Below are 17,151 nucleotides of genomic sequence, written 5' to 3'. Positions count from 1 at the left end.
TTAGGGTGCTTTTTGACTGATGGAGTCCTTCTTCCGCTTTGCTGCCCTGGCACCATGGGCTCTGGGGCAGGTCCACCCGTCCCGCCTGGGCTCAGATGGCATCCCTGTACCTGTCCACTGCACTGACAGCTCTGTGAGAACAGACATTCCTCTTGCATCCATGTCTCCCAGGTCCCAAAGAGCTCGCTCTGAACAAAGCAGGTCCCTCAGTCACTGCTGCCGGACTGAATTGATTTGCACAAGCAATCACGGGGAAGTAGGCGGAGTAAATTAGGGTGAATTCCTATGGTAGAATTCAGTGCAGGCACCCAAACCAATGCTTTGAAATGATTTATTGCCTAGGAAAGTGTTCCCAACATACTTCTACTGAAAAACAACAACAGTGGAAGAGTAAATACAGCTGAAGTCCATCTTGCTCATGAACATAGATATGCATAGGAGAAAAAAAAAACTAAAAGAAAATACATCAAAGAATGTACAGTGGTTGTCTTTGGGTAGGGGGATTATGAATGCTTTTGATATTTTTTTTCCCTTTGTGTTTTTAAGCTTTTCTAGAAAACAAAAATTTTTGTTATTGGGAAAATTATTTTAAAAGAAATATAGGTCTGAGGGAAAACGGAAGAAGACATAATGGATAGGAAGTCCTATCGCACTTCAGGTGAGAGCTGAAGTGCTAAGGACCTTTAGGGTGAATAAGAAGTTTCTTTGAGTTAAGGGCTCCTCGACTTCCTACATCGACAGGGTCCCCACCCTTCCTGGTAGACGTTACCCTCCCAGTCTCAAACCCCATCAGCTTGCACACCAGGTCCCTGTTCTGCTGAAGTGTGTAAGGTGGCTGCCAGAACTCTGAGCCACACAACTAAAAGGTCTGGATGGAGAACCAGAGGAAGAAAATCAATCCAGTCTCCTTTTGCCTGTTAATTTCTGCAATAAAGCTGTCAGAATTTACTGCCACATCCCTCAACTTACGGAGAAGGGAGATTCTGAAAAATATTCAGAAAGAAAGGGATGTTAAATGGAAGTAATGACTTCCTCCACTCCCTGGTTATTTCAAGAAGTACAGCATTTTATACATTTCGTCTGTGTCCAGCCCACTGCGTGAATTGTTCAATTTTAGTGAATATAAAAATTCCATCCAAGGGCTTTCTTAGTTCCACTGCCAAAAGAAGTTCCCCAATCCTACTTCCCATTAGATGTCAAGTTCTTCCATCATGAGTCCTAGGTTCCTCCGGGTTTCCAAGAGCCTAAACCCTGCAGTGGGAGTGGGGTGGGTGGGTGGAGGCGGCTGCCGGCTCCTGATTGGCTCTCGGCTCAGAGTGGAGTCCGTGGTGGAAATCACTATTTCCAAGTTCACTGGTGACGGGGCAAGGGTGGCAGATGCTCAGTGGTTTGGTTTAAAAATGTTAATGTTCACAAATCTGAATTCCTGTTTGGGACCAAGCCCTTCTTGGTCATCCTTTGTCCCAGTCTTCTGGAATGTCCCGTTTCATTTATTCATCTCCTTTCCACCAAAGGGAAGTTCACAGAGAAAACTCAAGCCCCAGAGGTGATTTGGTCTGGAGCACCTGGAGCTCCCTCAGCCCCACGTGGCTACCATTCCATCTGCGTCACGCATCATAATCTGGCCAGGACACCCAAGCTGCCTCCTCCCCAGCTGGCATGCCAGGCAGGTCACTCTTGTTGGGTCCTGGGTCAGCCTCCAGGGGCCTGAGTCAGAACCCAGCAGAGAGTTCATGCTCCCCAGTGGAGGGGGACATGGAGCTGACCCTCTCCAGCCTCTCCGTGGAGAGGAAGGGGAGCCATTTAGCCAGGCGAACGGCCACCAGCTGATGGAACAACTGCCGTAGATACTTGCGGAACCTTTCACCGACAAAGACGTAGATCACGGGGTTGATGCAACAGTGTGTGTAGGCGATCACCTCCGTCACTTGTATGGCCAGATCCAACTGTCTGCTCTGCTCACACTCATGGGTGAACAGGGAGTCTTGGAAAGCAGAAACAAACACAGTCAGATTGTACGGGGTCCAAAAGAGAAAGAAGATGATCATGATGACAAAAATCAGACGCACAGCTTTGGACTTCTTCTCATTTGGTCGTCTGAGCAGAATCTTTATAATCCCCGTGTAGCAGACGACCATGACCAACAGAGGCAACACCAGCCCCACGATGTTCAGTTTCAGAGCCTGGAACTGCTTCCACTTTCTTAGGCTTTCAGGAGGAAAATGAAGACTGCAGGTGTAGTGAGTGAACTCCCACTGGGTCTTGGAAAAGTACAAGCCCGGGACAGAAGCCAAGATGGCCAGGACCCAGATGACAATGCTGGTGATGATACCAAAGGTGACGGTCCGAGCCCTCAGGGCAAATACAGCATGGACAATGGCCAGGTACCTGTCGATGGTCAGCAGGACGATGAAGAAGATCTCGCTGTACAAGCCCATGAAATAGAGCCCAGAGAGCAACTTACACATGTGATCACCAAAAACCCAGTTATCCTTCAGCCTGTAGTCAATCCAGAAGGGCAGCGTGAAGAGGAAGATCAGGTCAGACATGGCCAGGTTGAGGAGGTAGATGCTGGTCATGCTTCTGAGCCTCTTGTATTGCATGAGGACCAGGACCACTAGGATGTTGCCTATCAGGCCAATGACAAATACCACTGAGTACAAGGGGGGCAGCAGCTGGGCCCCAAAGGCCCTCTCCTGTACCTTCTGGCACGGGGTTGTGTCCCCATAGTCGTATTCTGTGGTCATGTCATAGTCCTTTGGGGCGGTGGAAGTTTCCATCCTGGCTTCTCCCACGGGTCAAGGGAAATGTTTTCCGTGTTTACTTTGCTATTAAAGGCAGTGGGCTCTGGATAACAAGAACAAGGCAGTGATTATATGTCTTTAACCACTTGGCAACTGTTTACCGAGTGCCTACTGTGTATCATGCCCTGCTGAGCAAGGGAGACCCAGGTCCTCTCCGCCCTCATGCAACTGGTAGTCTAACACATTAATAAACAAGGCATATACACATCACTCATTGCTTTGGCAATGGGTGTTGTGAAGGAAAAGTCTGGTGGATGGAGAACGCAGACAAAGGGAGGCCTCACCACACTATTCATGACCAATGCTTCCCCAGTGCTTCCGATGGACTGGGCCCTGGACTTAGTGTTAAACAACCTTTGAGGGGGTACCATTATCGTTCCCCATTTTAGAGGTGATGACACACAAACTGGGAGTAGTTAGGACACAAAGGTGGTGAGAACAAGAGCTGGAGCTCAAACACAGGTGTGTACCACTCTCAGGCCCATTCCTGAAACCACCTGGCTCTCCTGCCCCCAATCACAAGCATTGACTCTGTACCATGGTGTCCCCAGAGGGATGCTGGGAAGGAAAATAGTCAAGGCTGAGAGTCAAAAACTTACAAACGGATCTTTATGGCTTTTGGGCCTAAAAAGATTCTCAGCCAGGGGTGATACAGTGTCCTGGGGGCACATGAAAATGTGTACTTTTTTTTTTTTTTTTGGTCGTCACAAAGACTGGGGTACACTACTGTCATTTGGTAGGCAGGGCTAAGGATGTTCTCTAATGTAAAAAATTACCCTACACCAAACACCAAGAATGCAGCCACAGAGAAATCCTAGAAGGTCAACCCATTCCTCAGCAGATGAGGACACTGAGGGCACCAGAGTGGGCCCAGCCTGGCCCACGTCACACGGTCTTCTGAGGTTACCCAGGTAACATTGTAGACCTCCAGTGACAGCCGTGAGGAGGATTCAAGGAAAGCACAGGCTAGGAGGAGTGGGGTGACATGGTATGGAGAAGAGGGGGCTTTGGGGGAAGAAAGGCTCAGAACAGCCTCAAGCCAGGAAGTGTCACACAGTGACCAGAAAGAGGCTGGAATTCTCCTAAAATAAGTTTTTAGATATTTTTAACCAGGGTTGCCTCAAAACAAAACAAACAAAAAACCACTAGATAGCTTGCCTTTGTAGAACTTCCCCAGACCCTGTTTTTAGCACTCCTTTCCAATCACTTATTGAAAACGCCTCCACAAAGGGAGCACAGGCTTTGGTGTAACCTACCGGCTCTGTGACCTTGGATAAGTTAACCTACCTCTCTGAGCCTCCGTTCCTCATATGTAATGTGGGAAAGTAAGCCTTACCTTGCAGGGCTACTCTAAGGCAATGTCTGAGCCATCCCCTGGCAATTATCGCGCCCTCAGTAAATATTAGGGGACCTCCTTCCCTGAAGGGGTCCCGTTCTGAGGCCCGGCACCACGAGGAATGTCCCAGGCTTCAATCCTATTCTGGCCAATGTACCCCACTCCCTACCAGGTCTCTCTGTAGTTAATCTGGAAGATGAATCCTGCTTGACAGTGATGGACACTGACAGTCCCTTCCATCTGCGCTACGCTTTGAAATTTCCAAAATGCGGCCATCAATCTAAATTGATTTGACCTAAACACCAATCAGTAAGGTGAGTGGAACCTACATCATAATTCCCATCTTGACGCTGGAGTCTCCAGTGCTCTTCCTTCTACAGTGCTTAATGAATGTTTCCTGCTCACAAAATTCACATTTCTGCAGTGGCATTCGGAGACTAAGGCACATGGGGCTGGGGGTGGGGGTGGGGGGCGGGTTGTTGGGCACCCTGGCTGGGTGACTGTCATTTCCCATCAAATCCATCCCTATGGCTCACTCCACCATCTCCAAACTTGCATATCCCGGTCAAGCCTCTTTCTGGAGAAACCTAAGCTGCCAGTCACTAAACAAGCTGTGTTGGCAATTTCTGATTTTGGCTGCCACTGCCAGTGCTGACAGCTCCGCTTGGCAGTCAGCACTTGTGGGTGGGTGGGCGGCCAGGTTTACAGTGTTAGCAGCAGGCAGCACGGTGAGCAAGGGGTGCAAGGCTGAGCCCGTGAGCCCAGTTTCTGGGGAATTTTGGCAAAGGTGAAGGCAAACTGAGGCAGCACTGCCAGGTGCCATTTGAACAGAAAGTCACCTTCATACCACTCCCCACCTCCAACTCCATTCACTATTCCCCCAACTTGTCAGGCACCAGGCAACAGCTCCAGAGTATGTTGCTCCTAAAGGGACATGGGCTGCGGTAAGGCCTTGGAGGAGAGACCAAAGGAGCATGTTGCCATGCCATGTGCCAGCCCTGCTGCAGTCTGCTACAAAAGTCTGCCCCAGGTCACTGCACTAGTGCTCAGCTGCAGCCCTGGAGCCTGGAACTTTCCAGTGCCAGCATCCTTTAACCTCGGAGTTGGGGAAGTCTCTGAAAAGACAAAGGGCAGTCTGTGATGGTAGAAGACACCCTGGCCTGGTGGCGTGCAGGAGGTGCCTTACACTAATTCATAAGAGCCAGCAGTGTGTACCTCTTCCCAACTCTGCATTCAGCATGTTGGTAGCTTGGAGTCAACCAGAATGGGAATATTTACACATGGAAATCAGGAAACACTAGATATCAGGGCACTTTTTTAGGAGAGTCAGCTATTAAACATTTACCAGCACATCAACGCCCTGCAGTCTGAATAGCCTAGAGTTGTCCTGTGAGCCAGCTAAAGGGTCAGTGAGTGGCGCACAGCCTGGGGGCAGGCTATGCAAACTTCTGGGAATTTCTAATTCTGAAAATCTGGGACCCTCCAGATTTAAAGGAGGAAAGGTTGAAGTAAATACCTCCAAGTAGCCCCCATGTCCCTGTATTTTCAGAACCAAATTCTCACCTGCCTCTTTGTTAGACCAGAATGGATGCCTCCCAGGAGGTCACCTGGCCAGCTCCCTGCCTTCCCGTAGGTGAAATCCTACCTCCTCCAAAGACATCCCACAGTCCTGATCTTGAGGATCCTTGGGTTTAGTCTTCTTAAGAAATTGTCTCAGTATCAAATCGTCCTTGCATCTGCAAAGTTTTTCTAATTTATACTTCCCTTTTGCTACAATTTCTTCTTACCCAACGTTTGGGTTTTGTTTACGTGGGGAAATTTGGCAACTGTCAGTGTCTTGAATAGCTTTCCAGAGAAAGTGCCTCCTGTCCCTTAATACTGGGCTGACTTTCTTAATTAGTCACTAGCAACCAATCATACAAGAAAGCATCCTGTTTTTAGCAAAAACAAAAACCCCCCAAAAACAAAAAGAACAGCTTATTTTACATCTGAGCACCCAGTCTTATAAATCCTTCCATCCTCAGTATTGCTATACAATTCACTGCCTTACAGGTGCATGGGTGGGATACTTAGACATTTGCCTGGCCTTCGAAGAATTCCCCACCTTTGAGGAGACAGCCAGGTAAACAAGTCATCTCCTGCAATGGGAGAAGGACTACAGTCCAACCTGGCCACATGCAAACAACACTGCCCTCAACAGTGACTGATGAACAGAAAAGACAAGTGCCACTTACACTGGTTTCAGGGGATTGTGTCCACGAAGCGTTTGTTTCTGGAGCTTTTAGAGTCTTTACGAATTCAAGGTCAAGGTCCTGACTGAGTCAGAAGTTCTCAGCTTCCTGTGTGATGATGGAGATAGAACTTGGGGTCTCAGTCTTTCAGAACAACAAGAAGGGGACAACGTTCTTCTCCTTGTACCACTGGGTGTCCATGAATGGCCACAACACCCACTGGTGGCCAGCTCCTGAAGGTCAAATGCACTCTGAGGTATTTCTCTGCTCACTCAGCTTCACTTCTCCTTTGGGCTCTCTGCCTTAAGGGGATTGGGTGGAGTTGAGCAGGGTGAGGTGGGTGGCAATGAGGTGTTCCCAGAACTTGTGAAGCAACAGAAGGCTGGGAATGTGTATGGTGCGGGGGCAGGGCACAGAGTTCCTGCCCTCACTAAGCAGTCTTTTTTTTTTTTAAGGTTGCAATAGAAGGATTTAAACAGGAACCCTGGGTCCTGTTCCTCAAAACGATCTGGCTCATTCAGCCTGAGAGAGGCAGGAGGCCGCTTCTCTTTGGCACCCTTACGTGCCTGTGCCAGTGACTGCTCCCTAGTCTCTGCCCCACAAGCCCCACAGAGCGGTTTTACCACAAGGAGCCTCCAGCCTGGAGTGAATACAGGTCTGCTGGTTGGGTTTCGGCTGTCCCTTTCTGATGCTGGGTTCCCGGTTTACGCAGTGGCCCAAGCTCTCTGCTTGAGACGTGGACGGATCACTATGTCTTTTGAAGCCCTGGATACCACTCCATCAAAGAAGAACACTGAATACTTATGCTCAGAGGAGGATGCATTAGGTCAGCTTGTACATGAAAAGTGTCACAGAGTGCCTGGCACCAGGAAAAATGGCTGATGGATGAGGTTCATTAGGATTCTCCCCACAGTTACCAACTCCTGCTGCCACTGTGCTTGTGCCCCTCTGGGTTTCCATTTCCTTCTCTGTAAAATGGGGGTGCTCGAACCTTCCCCACAGGACTGCTGCAAAAATGCCCATTTCAGAAATCACAAATGTGAATGTGTTTTGAAAATGTCACTTGTCCCTCAAGGCTCAGTTCCCTCATCTGTAAAATGAAGACTTCAGATGAGGTGACAGTGGGCCCTTCAGTACAATATTCCATGAGTCTTCTGGGGTTGGGTCTTCCTTCTTCGGCAGCCCATCTTCGAGAGATGGAGGAAGCAGGAGGCAGAAAGTAAGTAGACTGACAGACAGCTATGGGTGAGCCTGGAACCTGCCGCCTGATGCAAAAACCAGGGCGTGAGGGGAGCACCAGTGATGGGCCTCACATATCAGACAGTCCTGCATTCATATCCCAGGTCCACCTTTTACTGACTTTGGGCGTGTTATTTATTTATTCTCTTGAGTATCTCCTTCCTCTTCTGTAAAACAAAGCTAATAATACTTAACTTCATAGAGAGGATTAAATGAAGACATACACACACACACACACACACACACACACACACATCTGAATGCATGATTCGGTGTGCTGCTCAAGACATTAAAAATGCCTGTCTTACTTTAGAATCTCTCAGGTTCGAACCCTGATGCAGATTCCAGTAATGTGCCTGCAGGGGATCCCAGGAAACACTGCAGGGGAGGGGAAAGTGGGACGGGGACGGGAAGGAGCCGATGAAGAGGGTGTCATAGAGCCAGTGCCGCTGTGAGCCAGGAGCTTGGTCCTACTGGGGAACTTAGGACACCCCTCAGAGTCATCCCAATTTTGGGGCGGCCGGAGGGGTGAGGAAACTGAGCATGTGTCCATCAAATCTCTACCCACTCACTGCTGGTTGAGGGCTGCTTCTTGGGGTATTCTGAATTCCAGTCTGCCTGCATGTTGGTCAAGCTCACTCCACAAGCAGGGAGCCTCGTATTTTCAGGAAACAGCCTATAGCGTGTAGAGGTGTATGTTGAGATGTGTGGCCAGGGACACTGAATGGTGCCCAGGAAATTCCGATGCGTGCCAGCTAGTGTCAGCACAGCTAAACACCCAGCCCCTGCCCCACTGCAGGACTCTGCTGAATTGATCATCTCTCAGCCCTGCCCCCAACGGTAGTCAATGGGAGGTCTGCATCTGCCTATTTGTAGTACTTTGCTGCCAGATGAGTTTCCAGACAACACAGGTTTGCGAGGCCTGCCTCTTCCGTGGTCAAGTCTAAGGAAAGAGACATGGTCAGTCCTTGACTGGCCTTTCAGCTCTGTGCTAGGCTTCTGTAGGACCCATGCCACAGAGAGGACATGTGGGCAAATATACTTGTTCATTTAACAAATATTGATAGAGTACCCACGATGTGCCAGGCACTGTGTTAGGTGTTACAGATATAGCGGTGACCAAGAGAGGCAGATGCCATTCTTTGAGAGATCACAGACAATTAAGCAAGTCACTACAGTAAGGCCTGGGAAGTACCCAGGGCCAAGGAAGGGTGCACCTGGGTGGCGGGAGAGGGTGAGGGAGCCCTCCAGAGCAGAGGTTCTCAAGGTGAGGACCCTGGACCAACAGCATCAGCACCTCCGAGAACCTGCTAGTGATGCAAATTCTGCGCTCCCATCCTGGACCCACTGAATCTGAAATTCTGTGTTTTAACACACCCTCCACGTAAATGTTTGGGAACCATGGATCTGGATTTCTGCCAGGCCTTTGGCTCAAAGTTTTACATGATCTCTCTCTAGGAGAGCTTGGCTGGACCTGATGTGACCTGGGAAGACTTCTTTTGCTTTCAGCTAGAGGCCAAAACAAGAGGCTGCTCAGTGGCCCATTCTGTTTCCTCTTCCTGACACCCACACCCAGGGCACCTATGGCCTTTCGAGGGTGAGAGGCAAACTTCTTAATGCAAACATACACACACACGGAGATTGGTTCAAGATGGTGGAGTAGAAGGACATGCTCTCACTCCCTCTTTCGAGAACACCAGAATCACAACTAACTGCTGAGCAATCATCGACAGGAAGACACTGGAACTCACCAAAATAGACACCCCACATGCAAAGACAAAGGAGAAGCCGCAATGAGACGGTAGGAGGGGTGTTATCACAATAAAATCAAATCCCATAACTGCTGGGTGGGTGACTCACAAACTGGAGAACACTTATACCACAGAAGTCCACCCACTGGAGTGAAGGTTCTGAGCCATACGTCAGGCTCCCCAACCTGGGGGTCTGGCAACGGGAGGAGGAATTCCTAGAGAATCAGACTTTGAAGGCTAACGGGATTTGACTGCAGGACGTCAGCAGGACTTGGGGAAACAGAGACTGCACTCTTGGAGGGCACACACAAACTAGTGTGCACCTCGGGACCCAGGGGAAGGAGCAGTGACCCCATACGAGAATGAACCAGACCTACCTGCTAGTGTTGGAGGGTCTCCTGCAGAGGCGGGGGGCAGCTGTGGCTCAACAAGGGACAAGGACACTGGCAGCAGAAGTTCTGGGAAGTACTCCTTGGCGTGAGCCCTCCCAGAGTCTGCCATTAGCCCGACCAAAGAGCCCGGGTAGGCTCCAGTGTTGCGTCACCTCAGGCCAAACAACCAACAGGGAAGGAACCCAGCCCCACCCAACAGCAGACAAGTGGATTAAAGTTTTACTGAGCTCTGCCCACCAGAGCAACAGCCAGCTCTACCCACCACCAGTCCCTCCCATCAGGAAACTTCCACTAGCCTCTTAGATAGCCTCATCCACCAGAGGGCAGACAGCAGAAACAAGATGAACTACAATCCTGCAGCCTGTGGAACAAAAACCACATTCACAGACAAACAGACAAGATGAAAAGGCAGAGGGCTAGGTACCAGATGAAGGAACAAGATAAAACCCCAGAAAAACAACTAAATGAAGTGGAGATAGGAAACCTTCCAGAAAAAGAATTCAGACTAATGACAGTGAACATGATCCAGGACCTCGGAAAAAGAACGGAGGCAAAGATCGAGAAGATGCAAGAAATGTTTAACAAAGACCTAGAAGAATTAAAGAACAAACAAACAGAGATGACCAATACAATAACTGGAATGAAAACTACACTAGAAGGAATCAATAGCAGAATAACTGAGGCAGAAGAACGGATAAGTGACCTGGAAGACAGAATGGTGGAATTCACTGCTGCGGAACAGAATAAAGAAAAAAGAATGAAAAGAAATGAAGACAGCCTAAGAGACCTCTGGGACAACATTAAACGCAACAATATTCTCATTATAGGGGTCCCAGAAGGAGAAGAGAGACAGAAAGGACCCGAGAAAATATTTGAAGAGATTATAGTCAAAAACTTCCCTAACATGGGAAAGGAAATAGTCACCCAAGTCCAGGAAGCGCAGAGTCCCATACAGGATAAACCCAAGGACAAACACACCGAGACACATAGTAATCAAACCAGCAAAAATTAAAGACAAAGAAAAATTATTGAAAGCAGCAAGGGAAAAACGACAAATAACATACAAGGGAACTCCCATAAGGTAAACAGCTGATTTCTCAGCAGAAACTCTACAAGCCAGAAGGGAGTGGCATGATATACTTAAAGTGATGAAAGGGAAGAACCTACAACCAAGATTACTCTACCCGGCAAGGATCTCATTCAGATTCAATGGAGAAATCAAAAGCTTTACAGACAAGCAAAAGCTAAGAGAATTCAGCACCACCAAACCAGCTCTACAACAAATGCTAAAGGAACTTCTCTTAGTGGGAAACACAAGAGAAGAAAAGGACCTACAAAAACAAACTGAAAACAATTAAGAAAATGGTCATAGGAACATACATATCGATAATTACCTTAAACGTGAGTGGATTAAATGCTCCAACCAAAAGACACAGGCTTGCTGAATGGATACAGAAACAAGACCCATATATATGCTGTCTACAAGAGACCCACTTCAGACCTAGGGACACATACAGACTGAAAGTGAGGGGATGGAAAAAGATATTCCATGCACATGGAAATCAGAAGAAAGCTGGAGTAGCAATACTCATATCAGGTAAAACAGACTTTCAAGTAAAGAATGTTACAAGAGACAAAGGAAGGACACTACGTAATGATCAAGGGATCAATCCAAGAAGAAGATATAACAATTATAAATATACATGCACCCAACATAGGAGCACTTCAATACATAAGGCAACTGCTAACAGCTCTAATAGAGAAAATCGACAGTAACACAATAATAGTGGGGGACTTTAACACCTCACTTACACCAATGGACAGACCATCAAAACAGAAAATTAATAAGGAAACACAAGCTTTAAATGATACAATAGACCAGATAGATTTAATTGATATTTATAGGACATTCCATCCCAAAACAGCAGATTAGACTTTCTTCTCAAGTGCGCACGGAACATTCTCCAGGATAGATCACATCTTGGGTCACAAATCAAGCCTCAGTGAATTTAAGAAAATTTAAATCATACCAAGCATCTTTTCTGACCACAACGCTATGAGATTAGAAATCTGGAACTTTCCAGTGCCAGCATCCTTTAACCTCGGAGTTGGGGAAGTCTCTGAAAAGACAAAGGGCAGTCTGTGATGGTAGAAGACACCCTGGCCTGGTGGCGTGCAGGAGGTGCCTTACACTAATTCATAAGAGCCAGCAGTGTGTACCTCTTCCCAACTCTGCATTCAGCATGTTGGTAGCTTGGAGTCAACCAGAATGGGAATATTTACACATGGAAATCAGGAAACACTAGATATCAGGGCACTTTTTTAGGAGAGTCAGCTATTAAACATTTACCAGCACATCAACGCCCTGCAGTCTGAATAGCCTAGAGTTGTCCTGTGAGCCAGCTAAAGGGTCAGTGAGTGGCGCACAGCCTGGGGGCAGGCTATGCAAACTTCTGGGAATTTCTAATTCTGAAAATCTGGGACCCTCCAGATTTAAAGGAGGAAAGGTTGAAGTAAATACCTCCAAGTAGCCCCCATGTCCCTGTATTTTCAGAACCAAATTCTCACCTGCCTCTTTGTTAGACCAGAATGGATGCCTCCCAGGAGGTCACCTGGCCAGCTCCCTGCCTTCCCGTAGGTGAAATCCTACCTCCTCCAAAGACATCCCACAGTCCTGATCTTGAGGATCCTTGGGTTTAGTCTTCTTAAGAAATTGTCTCAGTATCAAATCGTCCTTGCATCTGCAAAGTTTTTCTAATTTATACTTCCCTTTTGCTACAATTTCTTCTTACCCAACGTTTGGGTTTTGTTTACGTGGGGAAATTTGGCAACTGTCAGTGTCTTGAATAGCTTTCCAGAGAAAGTGCCTCCTGTCCCTTAATACTGGGCTGACTTTCTTAATTAGTCACTAGCAACCAATCATACAAGAAAGCATCCTGTTTTTAGCAAAAACAAAAACCCCCCAAAAACAAAAAGAACAGCTTATTTTACATCTGAGCACCCAGTCTTATAAATCCTTCCATCCTCAGTATTGCTATACAATTCACTGCCTTACAGGTGCATGGGTGGGATACTTAGACATTTGCCTGGCCTTCGAAGAATTCCCCACCTTTGAGGAGACAGCCAGGTAAACAAGTCATCTCCTGCAATGGGAGAAGGACTACAGTCCAACCTGGCCACATGCAAACAACACTGCCCTCAACAGTGACTGATGAACAGAAAAGACAAGTGCCACTTACACTGGTTTCAGGGGATTGTGTCCACGAAGCGTTTGTTTCTGGAGCTTTTAGAGTCTTTACGAATTCAAGGTCAAGGTCCTGACTGAGTCAGAAGTTCTCAGCTTCCTGTGTGATGATGGAGATAGAACTTGGGGTCTCAGTCTTTCAGAACAACAAGAAGGGGACAACGTTCTTCTCCTTGTACCACTGGGTGTCCATGAATGGCCACAACACCCACTGGTGGCCAGCTCCTGAAGGTCAAATGCACTCTGAGGTATTTCTCTGCTCACTCAGCTTCACTTCTCCTTTGGGCTCTCTGCCTTAAGGGGATTGGGTGGAGTTGAGCAGGGTGAGGTGGGTGGCAATGAGGTGTTCCCAGAACTTGTGAAGCAACAGAAGGCTGGGAATGTGTATGGTGCGGGGGCAGGGCACAGAGTTCCTGCCCTCACTAAGCAGTCTTTTTTTTTTTTAAGGTTGCAATAGAAGGATTTAAACAGGAACCCTGGGTCCTGTTCCTCAAAACGATCTGGCTCATTCAGCCTGAGAGAGGCAGGAGGCCGCTTCTCTTTGGCACCCTTACGTGCCTGTGCCAGTGACTGCTCCCTAGTCTCTGCCCCACAAGCCCCACAGAGCGGTTTTACCACAAGGAGCCTCCAGCCTGGAGTGAATACAGGTCTGCTGGTTGGGTTTCGGCTGTCCCTTTCTGATGCTGGGTTCCCGGTTTACGCAGTGGCCCAAGCTCTCTGCTTGAGACGTGGACGGATCACTATGTCTTTTGAAGCCCTGGATACCACTCCATCAAAGAAGAACACTGAATACTTATGCTCAGAGGAGGATGCATTAGGTCAGCTTGTACATGAAAAGTGTCACAGAGTGCCTGGCACCAGGAAAAATGGCTGATGGATGAGGTTCATTAGGATTCTCCCCACAGTTACCAACTCCTGCTGCCACTGTGCTTGTGCCCCTCTGGGTTTCCATTTCCTTCTCTGTAAAATGGGGGTGCTCGAACCTTCCCCACAGGACTGCTGCAAAAATGCCCATTTCAGAAATCACAAATGTGAATGTGTTTTGAAAATGTCACTTGTCCCTCAAGGCTCAGTTCCCTCATCTGTAAAATGAAGACTTCAGATGAGGTGACAGTGGGCCCTTCAGTACAATATTCCATGAGTCTTCTGGGGTTGGGTCTTCCTTCTTCGGCAGCCCATCTTCGAGAGATGGAGGAAGCAGGAGGCAGAAAGTAAGTAGACTGACAGACAGCTATGGGTGAGCCTGGAACCTGCCGCCTGATGCAAAAACCAGGGCGTGAGGGGAGCACCAGTGATGGGCCTCACATATCAGACAGTCCTGCATTCATATCCCAGGTCCACCTTTTACTGACTTTGGGCGTGTTATTTATTTATTCTCTTGAGTATCTCCTTCCTCTTCTGTAAAACAAAGCTAATAATACTTAACTTCATAGAGAGGATTAAATGAAGACATACACACACACACACACACACACACACACACACATCTGAATGCATGATTCGGTGTGCTGCTCAAGACATTAAAAATGCCTGTCTTACTTTAGAATCTCTCAGGTTCGAACCCTGATGCAGATTCCAGTAATGTGCCTGCAGGGGATCCCAGGAAACACTGCAGGGGAGGGGAAAGTGGGACGGGGACGGGAAGGAGCCGATGAAGAGGGTGTCATAGAGCCAGTGCCGCTGTGAGCCAGGAGCTTGGTCCTACTGGGGAACTTAGGACACCCCTCAGAGTCATCCCAATTTTGGGGCGGCCGGAGGGGTGAGGAAACTGAGCATGTGTCCATCAAATCTCTACCCACTCACTGCTGGTTGAGGGCTGCTTCTTGGGGTATTCTGAATTCCAGTCTGCCTGCATGTTGGTCAAGCTCACTCCACAAGCAGGGAGCCTCGTATTTTCAGGAAACAGCCTATAGCGTGTAGAGGTGTATGTTGAGATGTGTGGCCAGGGACACTGAATGGTGCCCAGGAAATTCCGATGCGTGCCAGCTAGTGTCAGCACAGCTAAACACCCAGCCCCTGCCCCACTGCAGGACTCTGCTGAATTGATCATCTCTCAGCCCTGCCCCCAACGGTAGTCAATGGGAGGTCTGCATCTGCCTATTTGTAGTACTTTGCTGCCAGATGAGTTTCCAGACAACACAGGTTTGCGAGGCCTGCCTCTTCCGTGGTCAAGTCTAAGGAAAGAGACATGGTCAGTCCTTGACTGGCCTTTCAGCTCTGTGCTAGGCTTCTGTAGGACCCATGCCACAGAGAGGACATGTGGGCAAATATACTTGTTCATTTAACAAATATTGATAGAGTACCCACGATGTGCCAGGCACTGTGTTAGGTGTTACAGATATAGCGGTGACCAAGAGAGGCAGATGCCATTCTTTGAGAGATCACAGACAATTAAGCAAGTCACTACAGTAAGGCCTGGGAAGTACCCAGGGCCAAGGAAGGGTGCACCTGGGTGGCGGGAGAGGGTGAGGGAGCCCTCCAGAGCAGAGGTTCTCAAGGTGAGGACCCTGGACCAACAGCATCAGCACCTCCGAGAACCTGCTAGTGATGCAAATTCTGCGCTCCCATCCTGGACCCACTGAATCTGAAATTCTGTGTTTTAACACACCCTCCACGTAAATGTTTGGGAACCATGGATCTGGATTTCTGCCAGGCCTTTGGCTCAAAGTTTTACATGATCTCTCTCTAGGAGAGCTTGGCTGGACCTGATGTGACCTGGGAAGACTTCTTTTGCTTTCAGCTAGAGGCCAAAACAAGAGGCTGCTCAGTGGCCCATTCTGTTTCCTCTTCCTGACACCCACACCCAGGGCACCTATGGCCTTTCGAGGGTGAGAGGCAAACTTCTTAATGCAAACATACACACACACGGAGATTGGTTCAAGATGGTGGAGTAGAAGGACATGCTCTCACTCCCTCTTTCGAGAACACCAGAATCACAACTAACTGCTGAGCAATCATCGACAGGAAGACACTGGAACTCACCAAAATAGACACCCCACATGCAAAGACAAAGGAGAAGCCGCAATGAGACGGTAGGAGGGGTGTTATCACAATAAAATCAAATCCCATAACTGCTGGGTGGGTGACTCACAAACTGGAGAACACTTATACCACAGAAGTCCACCCACTGGAGTGAAGGTTCTGAGCCATACGTCAGGCTCCCCAACCTGGGGGTCTGGCAACGGGAGGAGGAATTCCTAGAGAATCAGACTTTGAAGGCTAACGGGATTTGACTGCAGGACGTCAGCAGGACTTGGGGAAACAGAGACTGCACTCTTGGAGGGCACACACAAACTAGTGTGCACCTCGGGACCCAGGGGAAGGAGCAGTGACCCCATACGAGAATGAACCAGACCTACCTGCTAGTGTTGGAGGGTCTCCTGCAGAGGCGGGGGGCAGCTGTGGCTCAACAAGGGACAAGGACACTGGCAGCAGAAGTTCTGGGAAGTACTCCTTGGCGTGAGCCCTCCCAGAGTCTGCCATTAGCCCGACCAAAGAGCCCGGGTAGGCTCCAGTGTTGCGTCACCTCAGGCCAAACAACCAACAGGGAAGGAACCCAGCCCCACCCAACAGCAGACAAGTGGATTAAAGTTTTACTGAGCTCTGCCCACCAGAGCAACAGCCAGCTCTACCCACCACCAGTCCCTCCCATCAGGAAACTTCCACTAGCCTCTTAGATAGCCTCATCCACCAGAGGGCAGACAGCAGAAACAAGATGAACTACAATCCTGCAGCCTGTGGAACAAAAACCACATTCACAGACAAACAGACAAGATGAAAAGGCAGAGGGCTAGGTACCAGATGAAGGAACAAGATAAAACCCCAGAAAAACAACTAAATGAAGTGGAGATAGGAAACCTTCCAGAAAAAGAATTCAGACTAATGACAGTGAACATGATCCAGGACCTCGGAAAAAGAACGGAGGCAAAGATCGAGAAGATGCAAGAAATGTTTAACAAAGACCTAGAAGAATTAAAGAACAAACAAACAGAGATGACCAATACAATAACTGGAATGAAAACTACACTAGAAGGAATCAATAGCAGAATAACTGAGGCAGAAGAACGGATAAGTGACCTGGAAGACAGAATGGTGGAATTCACTGCTGCGGAACAGAATAAAGAAAAAAGAATGAAAAGAAATGAAGACAGCCT

At 48.3% G+C, this 17,151-nt stretch overlaps 1 protein-coding gene across 1 annotated transcript; it reads right to left on the bottom strand.

Moving 5' to 3' along the window:
• Positions 1–1,712: 1,712 nt before the first annotated feature.
• On the bottom strand, positions 1,713–2,780 carry LOC137773379 (C-C chemokine receptor type 1). Its single transcript, XM_068558002.1, has one exon. It carries the CDS (start codon positions 2,778–2,780, stop codon positions 1,713–1,715), a length of 1,068 nt encoding a protein of 355 aa, XP_068414103.1.
• Between the last annotated feature and the right edge of the window lie 14,371 nt (positions 2,781–17,151).

Source organism: Eschrichtius robustus, chromosome 12 (assembly GCF_028021215.1).
Source record: "Eschrichtius robustus isolate mEscRob2 chromosome 12, mEscRob2.pri, whole genome shotgun sequence".
NCBI lineage: Eukaryota > Metazoa > Chordata > Mammalia > Artiodactyla > Eschrichtiidae > Eschrichtius > Eschrichtius robustus.
The sequence above is the reverse complement of the archived record's forward strand: the minus strand, read 5'-3'. Positions and strand labels throughout refer to the sequence as shown.